Raw genomic sequence first — 9,918 nt, 5'->3', positions numbered from 1 at the left:
GGGGGGCCGCCGGGGCCCTCGCCGGGGCAGCCGTGCTGCAGCAGGATGTCGGCGCACTCCTGGCTGCCGGCGCGGCGGGCGTAGAAGAGCGCGGTGCGGCCCTGCCCGTCCCGCGCCCTCACGTCCGCGCCGTACTGCGGGCACGGGGGGCGCCGTCAGGAGCGGTGGCGCTGGGCTGTGGCGTGGTCCCCGTGGCCGTGCCGCATCCCCCGGGGCCTCTCTTGCCGTGTCGTGGCTCCCAAGGCCACCCCGTGTCCCTTACGGCCATCCCGTCACCCCCACGGCCACACCACCTCCCCCGAAGCCATGCCGTGCTCCCCCTGGCCATGCCGTCTCCCTCATGGCCCCCCCATGTGCTCCATGGCCCCCAAGTCCCCACCGTGTCCCCCATGGCCACCCCAAGTCCCCCATGGCCGTGCCGTGGCCCCCAGAGCCGTCATCACCTCCAAGACCGTGCCGTGCTCCCCGCGGCCATGCCATGCCCCCACAGCCACACCACGTCCCCAAGCCAGGCCACCTCCCCCCATGGCCGTGTCCCCGCGTCCCCCTTGGTAAGCTGGGATTCCCAAGGCCATCCCACATTCCCCATGGCCACCCCACCACCCCCATCACCGCTCCATCTCCCCAGAAGCTACACCATGGTCCCGCTGGCTGTGCCGCGATCCCCACAGCTATGTCACCATCCCCATGGCCACCCCACGTGCCCCATCGCCACCCCATGACTGTGCCGCGATCCCCATAGCTATGTCACCTTCCCCATGGCCACCCCACGTGCCCCACGGCCACCCCGTGCCCCCCGGCACCGCCAGCCCTGCCCGGACGTACCCACACCAGCAGCTGGGTGATGACCACGAGGGCCGTGTCGCAGGCCAGGTGCAGCGCCGTGCGCCGGTCCTTGTCGCTGACGCCGAGCTGCTCCTTCTTGCTGTGGGCCAGGAGCAGCAGCACCGCCTCCAGGTCCTTCTCCTGCACCGCCTGCAGGAGCTGCTCCCCCAGCGGCGCCTCGGCCGCCGGCAGCGGCGCCAGGAACAGCCGCTGCTCGTACTTGGCCCGGATCCACGACTCCCGCTCCTCCCTGCGGGGACAGGTGGCCTCAGGGGACGTGTGGCACCAGGGGGACGCGTGGCACGGGGGGACAGAAGTGTGGGACCACGGGGATGGATGTGTGGCACTGGGGAGACCCGCGGCACCGGGAAGGGACACATGGCACCAGGGGGACACGTGGCACCGGGGGGACACGCATGGCACCAGGGGGACACACATGGCACGGGGGGGGCTGCTGCTCACCGGGACGACTCAGGGGTGGGTTTGCAGCGGCCCTGCGGGTTCTTCTCCCAGATGCTGTTGGCAGTGGCGTTGCCGATGGAGGCGAGCACCAGCGTCAGCTCCCGGGGCCAGTCGTCCAGGTCGAGGGAGCGCACGCGCGACAGGTGGGTGCCCAGGTTGCGGTGGATCCCCGAGCACTCGATGCAGATCAGCGCCCCCAGATTCAGGCTGGCCCAGGTGGGGTCTGGGGGGGGGGGGGGTGGGGTGGGACATGGCCCCGTGTGACGCACGGCACCGCGTGGCCCCCAGCATTTCTGGACAAATGGCTTTGCACGGCCTGCGGCACCGCACGGGCAAGGACAGCGCACAGCCCGCAGCGCTGCGTAACCGCGGCCAACAGCCCCTCACAGCCCGAGACTGTCACCCCACGGCCCACGGCCCTGCGTGACCAACATCACCCCATGGCTCGTGGCCCCGCGTGTCCCGTGGCCCCATGCGCCCAATGGAACCCCACATCCCATGACCCCCTGGTCACCCCACGCCCTGTGTCCCTACGTGCCCACATCACCCCACACCCTGTGGCCCCCCCCATGGCCACGTCGCCCTGCGCCCCACGCCCCCCCCAGCACCCCGCGGCGCTCACTGGGTGCCCCACAGTCCACGCAGAGGGAATTGCCGCGGGCGTTGCGGATGGCCTGGATGGCCACGGCCTCGCTCTGGCTGTCCATGCGCGCCTGGGGACGGACAGCAGGGTAAGTGGGGTTGGGGGCGGAGAGGCCCCCCCCCCCCCCACCCCCCCCCCACCCCCTCCGGGCCCTACCTTGTTCTTGCTGCTCTCGCAGCACTGCAGGCTGGCCAGGATCTGGCTCTCGATGGCCTGCACCCATGCGTCCCGCTCCTCGAAGCTGCTCGCCTCAAAGTGCCACGTCTGCCCCGTGCTGGACACGATGATGAACTCGAAGTTCTCCTCCTCTGTGGGACCAGAGACCCCCCGTGGGCGGTGGGACGGGGCTCAGCCTGTGCGGCGGGACACCCCGCCCCCCCCCCCCCCCCCCCCCCCCCCGGCTCAACACCTCCCTGTGGTCCCCCCCAAGGTCCCCCGCGGCCGGGACCCCCCGGCTCTTCCCGGCCGCGGCCACCGGGCAGGGAGGGGACGAGGACGCAGCGGATGCGACGGCGGCAGGCGCGGATGGGACACAGCCACATGCATGAGTGGAGCAGGCCACGCGCCACGCACCACGTTACCTGTTTTATAAATATTTCTTAAACTACCAAAGCTTTTTAATTTCCACATTTTGCGCTTGGCTGCGGAGGGTCCGGGGCAGCGAGAGCAGAGAGAGGAAAGGGGGAAGAGAGAGTCACGAGAGGAGCCCGCAAAGCCCCGGGGACGGGGGGACGGCGCCGGGGCGCAGGGAGGTGGCAGGCGGTGGCACAGCAAGGGGGGGGGGGGGGGGGTGCGTGGGCAGGACGGCGTGGCTGAGCGTGGCAGGGTCGGGTCCAGGCTCTGGAGCCCTGTGGCTTCCTGGGGCATCGTCCCCGTGGGGGGGACGCTGGCGTTGTCCCCACGGCTCTGCGGCCGCCGTCCCCGCTTGCCCGGGGGGGGGCTCTCGGGACCCCCGTCCCCACGGCTCTCACCTTCCGCCTGCCCCGCCGAGCCCTCCGTCTTGGACGGCGTCGTCAGCTTCTTCCGGCGGTGCTTCTTCCTGTCCACCATGGGCGACGGCGGCGGGTCTTTGCCCGAGCTGCCGGGGCTGGATATGGTCTCGGAGGCGGGGGGGCCGTCTGCCAAGGGAGAAGCTTGCTGGGGTGCTCAGGGACACCGGGCTTGCCAGTTGAGTTCACCAGTGCCACCACTGGAGTGGGCCACCAGGCTCACTGGGGCCACTGGGCTCACTGGGGTCACCAGGGCCCCCCGCGTCCAGCAGGGTCACCGGGCTCACCAGGCCACCCCCAGCTCACTGGAGCCACCAGGGTCACCAAGTCCCCCAGTGCAACTGGGGCCACCGGGCTCACTGGGACTCGTTGTGACCTCCAGGATCACCACGGGGTTTACTGGGCCACCAGTGCCACTGGTGCCACCGGAGTCACTGGGGCCACCAGGCTCATTAAGGCCACCAGGGACCACTTCAGCCCCCAAGTCCCCAGGCTCTCTGGGTGCCACTGGGCTCAGCAGGGCCACCTCAGTCGAGGTCCCTGGCTCCGTCCCAGCAAGGTGGCTGGGGACGGGGATGGGGACGGGGATGGGGACAGGGACAGGGCACTCACCGGAGCCCGACAGCTTGGCGCTGGAGGCGGAGGCGCAGCGCTGCAGGGACCGCTCGCCCTTGCCCGTGACCTTGGTCCCTGGCTCTGGGGGGAGGCTGAGCCCCACAGGGGAGGCGCCGGCTGCAGGCAGGGGCAGGGCGGTGACACGGGTGTCCCCCCCCGCAAGGGAGACACGGCCACTGCCGCCCGCCCCCGGACTCACCACCACCCTCGGGCGCTGTGCCCCCCGCCACGTCCTTCACCAGCCCATTGATGCTGGCGGAGGGGCCGCAGGCGGAGATGGCGCGGGGCGGGCGCTTGCCAGGGACCTTGACAGTGGTGCGCAGCAGGTCCATCTCCTTCCCGTGCGTGCTGTGGATGTAATCCTGCGGCGGGGACAGGCGGGTGCTGAGAGCGGGGCGCCCTCGGGACGGGGACGGGGACGGGGACACTCACGTTGATGCTGGGGTGGTAGAAGAGGAGCCCGTTGCTGGACAGGGTCACGTACTTCTTCTTCCACTCCTTGTTGAGGGAGTTGCCGCTGCGCTTCAGCAGGAAGCTCTGGGGACGGAAGGGTGGTGAGGGGGACGGGGACAGGGTGACACGGGGACACGTCCCCACCTGCCACCGCCCTGCCGACCTGCTTGATGGGGATGGCACGGCCGCTGCCCGCCGCCTCGCCCCGGCTGTCCAGGCTCCGCTTCTCCGAGTCGCTGCCCCGGCGCGTCTGAGGGGACGGGGACACGGCTGGTGGCATGCGTGGCCCTGCTGGGGGCACCCTGGGGTGCCTGCGGGGCCCTGCTGCCGGGACGGCCCCGGTGTCACCCACCCCACGTCGCTGCGGGACACGAGGGCCTGCGTGCCCCTGGCCACTGCGGTCCCACCTGCATCCCCTAGCACTGCCCTGCCGGGGGACCCCCAGGTGCCACTTGCCCCCAGTGCCATGGGCACACCCCAGGTGCCACATAGCCCCCTAGTGTCACCCCCCTCCATCCAGGTGACCCCCCAGGTGCCCCCCGCTGCCCACTCACAGCGAAGAGGCTGGTGCGGCGCTTGGCCCCGCGGTGCAGGGAGCTGGGGGTGCCCAGGGGGGGCGGGGGCTCGCTCCGCAGCTCCCGGTGGCTGACGTTGGGGGTGGACGGCAGCGAGGACGAGTAGTCGCTGGTGTGGCCCCCGTTGCTGGCCTGGAGGGGACACGGGCTCAGCGCCGGCCACGGCCCCGGTCCGCAGGGACAGGGCTGGGCAGCCGGGGGTACCTGGCCAGGGTGGGCGCCCCCGACGGGGGTGGACGCGGCCGAGTGGCTGGGGGTGCTGGGCAGCGACTTGCAGGAGGCCAGGAGCTGCTGCTGCTTCTTCAGCGCCACCGCCTTCTGGGCCACTGCGCCGGGAGGGACCTCAGCTGGGACGGGCTGCTGGGACCCCCGGCCTGCCTGCTACCAGCCACAGACCCCCCCCCCGCCCGGCCGTGGTCCCCTTCCTGCCCCAGCCACCGGCCACGGGCCCCATCCCGCCCGGCCGTGGTCTCCGACCCCCAGCCACAGACCCCACTCCATGCAGCCCCGCTCCTAAACCCACCCCAACCCCAGTCCCCGTCCCATCCTGCCACGGCCCCCGTCCCCCCCGGCCACCAGCTGCAGCCCCGTCCCCGGGCACCCACCCTCGGTGAAGACCCGATCCACATTGAGGCCGTAGGTGGCGCAGGTCTCGTAGTAGAGGCAGCGCTTCATGTCCCCGCACAGCGCCTGCGCCCGGGCATCCTCGATCACCCGGGGGTTGGAGGAGCTGATCTTGTCTGTGGGGGGGGGACAGGAGGGGCTGAGGCGAGGACCGACCCCTCCCCGTCCCCGTGGGGAAGCCGCCATGTCCCCTGGCTCACCCTGGGTGCCCACCAGCGCCAGGGCCACCTCGCTGGCGCCCCGGTAGCCGCTGAGCAGCGCGTGCAGCTGCGTCACCTCCTCGAAGCTGCTCTCGTTCTCCAGGCTGAAGACGAAGATGACGGCGTCCGCCCAGCTGGCAAACTGGGGGGGGGGGGGGGGGGTGTGGGCAGGGGTCAGGGCTCGGTGCCGGCCGGCACAGCCCCCCCAGCCCCCCAGCCCCCGCTGACCTTGGCGTCCGGGGCGCCTCCTTCCTCCCGGATGAGCAGGAGGTGGCTCTGGCCATCAACCAGCACCTCGCGCTTGAACTGCCCACCTGGAGCAGGGGGGAGGAGAGGGGGGGTCCCGCAGTCATGGCCCGTCCCACGGCCACGTCCCTCCCATGGCCACGTCCCTCCCATGGCCACGTCCGTCCCATGGCCATGCACGTCCCACCCATGGCCTTGTCCATCTCATGCCCATGTACGTCCCACAGCCACGTACATCCCACGGCCACGTACGTCCCATGACCTTGTCCCTCCCACGGCCTTGTCCATCTCAGGGCCACGTCCGCCCCATGGCCTTGTCCCTCCCATGGCCACGCACATCCCACCCATGGCCTGGTCCATCTCATGGCCATGGCCCTCCCATGGCTACGTCTGTCCCGTGGCCACGCATGTCCCACCCATGGCCCCATCCATCCCATGGCCATGCATGTCCATCCCATGGCCACGTCCGTCCCATGGCCACGTCCATCCCATGGCCATGGCCAACCCTATAGCGACACCCAGCCCCACAGCCATGCCCGGCCCCACAGCCGCATCCATCCCACGGCCACTCACTCTCCGTGGGCTCCAGCCCCACGTAGGAGCCAGTGAGGAAGCGGTGGACGAGCGCCGACTTCCCGCTCTTGCTGCTGCCCAGGACGCCCTGGGGGGAGGACAGAGGGGACATCAGCACGGCCGGGGACACGCGGACACGGGGCAGGGCCACCAGGACACGGGGCAGGGCCACCAGGACACGGTACCCACCAGGCGGATCTCGGGGACGGAGCGGCCGAGGGTCCATTCCTGGCTGTTCACCAAGGCCTCTGCAGGGAGGAGCGGGGTGAGGTGGTGCCCGGACACCCCCGGCACCCCCAGCCCCCCGGCCCGGGGGGGGGCACGGCCGCCCCCAGCCCTGCGGCAGTGCCGCTGGCAGCTCCCTGCGTGGGCGGCCACGAGCTGTCACCAGGCAACGGCACCGCACCGAGCCCGGTGGGGGCGGCGGGAGGGATGCGACGTGGCACGGACGTGGCTGTGGCACCACGGGACCCGTCCTGCCCCGCTCGCCACGGGCACGAGGATGCGGTGGACACGAGGATGTGGTGGACACGAGGACAGGCCACGGGGCACGAGGACGCAGGGTGGCGCAATAGGCGCGAGGCTGCAGCGTGGCACGAGGACGTGGCACGGCACAGGGATGTGATGGGCACAGGGGCACGGTGGCACCACAACATGGGGGGCAGAAGGATGTGGCACGGCACAGGACTCAGCGGCCACGAGGACACGATGGGCGCAGGGCTGCAGCATGGCACGGGGACGTGGCACAGCACAGGGACACGAGGGGCATGGGAACAGCGTGGCACAGGGCTGTGGTGTGACACAGGGACACCAGGTCGCGATGGGCACGAGGGCGCAGCGTGGCACAGGGATGCGAGATGGCGCGAGGACACAAGGCTGTAGCATGGCACGGGGATGTGGCACGGCACAGGGACACGGCACGGACACCACGGGCACGGGGGCATGGTGGCACGGACACGGCAGACACAAAGATGCAGTGTGAGAGGAGGAGGTGGCACGGCAGGGGCACACGATGGGGGCGAGGACACGAGGATGTGGCGTGGAACCAGGACACAGCGTGGCCCAGGGACACGACGGGCACAGGGACACGATGGATGCAGCACACGGGAACATGGCAAGCACGACAACATGGCAGGCACTGCAGGCGTGGGGCACGAGGGGGAGGCACGGCGCAGGGACGTGGCATGACACGAGGACGTGGCACTGCACGAGGACGCTGTGTGGGCCCCCACGCACCCAGCCCAGCACCCCCAGCCCACCGCAGGGCCCGCAGCTCTGCGCCTCCTGCGCCACCAGAGAGGGAAACTGAGGCAGGGACAGACAGGGTGCCCCCGGCACCCTCCTGTGCCTCAGTTTCCCCCGTGTCACGCGCAGGGCGGCCCCGATGCAGCCCCGGCGTGCAGCAGCGGAGGGGTTAATGCCGGTGCCTGTCACCCCGCGCGTCGTCACCGCGCTGCCACCCACGGGTGTCCCTGCTGCCACCCCCAGCAGGCGCTGCCCACACACCCCACGGGGGGCTGGGGACAGGAACCCCGACCGGCGGGGTTGGGGCAGGGCGGACGGACGGGCAGGGAGCCCGCAGCTGGCTATGGGGTGGCAGGACAGATGGACGTGGGGCGAGCGGGTGCGCAGACGGAAGGACGGACGAGTACGTGACGCACGGATGGGCCCGGAATGGATGGAAGGACGGACGGGTCAAGCGATGGACGGACGGACGGACGGGAAGCCCACAGTCCCACCAGCACCACCAGGGACCACGGGGTGGCCCTGAGCTGGGGTGGGGGGGCCTTGCCTGGGGGTGTCGCACGGCGCAGGTGACGCACAACTCCCCACGGCCCTGCCCGCGCGCTGCGGGGGCTCAGCACCCGCGCCACCCCCGCACCCATCGAGGCCCCCCCCCCCCCAAGCTGTGGGGTGCAGACGGGTCCTTCCCCACAACCCCCCCCTTCCCAGGAGCGAGCCAGCACCGGACCCCGCTCGTCACCCCACCGCGACGGCACAGCCCCACGCGGGGGAAACTGAGGCACGGCGCTGCTGCACAGCCCTCCCCAAAAAAACCCTCCCGCGGTCCCAGGGGAAACTGAGGCACGGGGCCTCCCCCCTCCGGCCCGGTACTCACTGGGGGGGCCGCCCCTGCCCAGGTCGGTGCTGAGCAGCGCCCAGGGGGGCGCGGGGTGCGTGGGGGTGGACGCCGGGCTCTTGGCGAAGATGCCGCTGATGAACTTGAGCATCTTGCGGTCGCGGGTGGAGGCTCGGCCGCCCTCCCGGCCCCGCTTCAGCCCCGCGCCCACCTCGCTGGGGGGGGGGGGCGGCCGCCAGCACCCCGGGCAGGGGGTGCAGGTCGCTGTTGTCCAGGGTCTTGCTCTTGCCCTTGCGCGGGGACAGCCGGGCCCTCGCCGGCGGCCGGGGCCCCCCTTCGGCACCCGCCTTGCCCCCCCCCGCCTTGGGGCGCCCCTTGCCCTCGCCCTCGGGCCAGGAGAGGCGGCTGCCTTTGTGGGGGGGGGCTTTGGGGGCCTTGGGCTCCGAGCCCACCTTGGCCCCGCTGGTGGTCACCGTCTTGAAGGGCTTGGTGCCGGCCAGGCGCAGGCGGCGGGGGCCGGCGGACGGGTGCGGGGACGACACCCCCGGGGCCGCGTGGGTGGGGGGCTTGGAGCCCTCCGGGGGGGGGCTCGGGGCAGCCCCAGCTGGCTTGGGCCAGCAGCGGGGGGCGGCTGGGGGGGCACGGGGGGGGTCCCCTGCCCCGCTCCCCCAGTGCCTCCAAGGTGCCCTTGGTCCCCCGGGCGATGGCTTCGGGTTTGGGGGGCACGGCGGGGGGGGGGCAGCAAGGCCGGGTCGGGTTTGGGGGGCACGGCGGGGGGGGGCGGCAGCAGAGCGGGGTCGGGCTTGGGGGGCACGGCGGGGGGGGGAGGCAGCAGAGCGGGGTCGGGTTTGGGGGGCACGGCGGGCGGGGGGGGCAGCAGGGCTGGGTCAGGCTTGGGGGGCACGGCGGGGGGCGTGGAGGCGGGCGAGCGGGGGCGGCCGGAGCCATGGCCCCCCCCCCGGGCCCCGCGGGCCGTCGAGCCCTCGGTGGCAGGGGGGGGCCCGGGGCTGGGGGCGCGGGGGGGGCCGGGGGGCAGCGGCGGGTCCGGGGGGCCGGAGCCGGCGGTACTTATCCAGAGCGCGTCCTGGCGCTGGAAGAGCCGCTCCGGCCTCTTGCTCTTGCCGCCGCCGCCGCCGTCTTCAGCCCGGGGGGGCTCCCGGGGGGGTCCATCGGCCGCCCCCGCTTGCTCCGGGTCGTCCGGGGCTGCCACCGACTCGAGCTTGACCAGGGTGAGGGAGATGAGGTAGGTGGTGCGGCGCTGGAGGCCGGCGGCCCTGCTCATGGGTGCGGGCAGGGCCCCCCCCGACCCGGCCAGGCTCGGGGCTTGGAGCCCCCCCGCCCCCCCCGCTCCCCTCCCGGCACCGGGCACCGGCTCCGGTCGGGGCTCGGCGCGGCGGCTCCGCGCCCGTCGGTGCCGCCTGGATGCTCGGCGCCGTCCCCACCCCCGGCCCTGCCCCCCCGAAGCCTTCCCCGCTCGCCCGCCCCCGGAGGGGTTGGCACCGCCGCCGCCCCCCCCCCCCCCCCCCGCTCTCCGCCGCCGGGATCGGGGCCGCCCCCCCCAATTCCCCGGTTCACCCGGTGCCCCCCCCGCAGCCGGTGCCCCCCCACGCCCCTCGCAGAGCCGGGGTTAGCG

At 72.9% G+C, this 9,918-nt stretch overlaps 1 protein-coding gene across 1 annotated transcript; it reads right to left on the bottom strand.

Moving 5' to 3' along the window:
• Window positions 1–5: 5 nt before the first annotated feature.
• Window positions 6–8,674, bottom strand: AGAP2 (ArfGAP with GTPase domain, ankyrin repeat and PH domain 2; the record flags this gene model as incomplete). Its single annotated transcript, XM_040543789.1, has 19 exons — window positions 8,325–8,674; window positions 6,395–6,453; window positions 6,206–6,293; window positions 5,615–5,700; window positions 5,387–5,528; window positions 5,168–5,302; window positions 4,767–4,888; window positions 4,542–4,694; window positions 4,151–4,237; window positions 3,967–4,071; window positions 3,734–3,896; window positions 3,532–3,651; window positions 2,902–3,048; window positions 2,512–2,571; window positions 2,087–2,238; window positions 1,910–2,000; window positions 1,288–1,510; window positions 826–1,075; window positions 6–134 (listed from the first exon to the last, which is right to left on the bottom strand). Coding segments are annotated over exons 1-19 (2,424 nt in total), but the record flags the coding sequence as incomplete, so codon positions are not given.
• Window positions 8,675–9,918: the final 1,244 nt, after the last annotated feature.

Source organism: Cygnus olor, unplaced genomic scaffold, assembly GCF_009769625.2.
Source record: "Cygnus olor isolate bCygOlo1 unplaced genomic scaffold, bCygOlo1.pri.v2 scaffold_230_ctg1, whole genome shotgun sequence".
Classification (NCBI taxonomy): Eukaryota; Metazoa; Chordata; class Aves; order Anseriformes; family Anatidae; genus Cygnus; species Cygnus olor.
The sequence above is the reverse complement of the archived record's forward strand: the minus strand, read 5'-3'. Positions and strand labels throughout refer to the sequence as shown.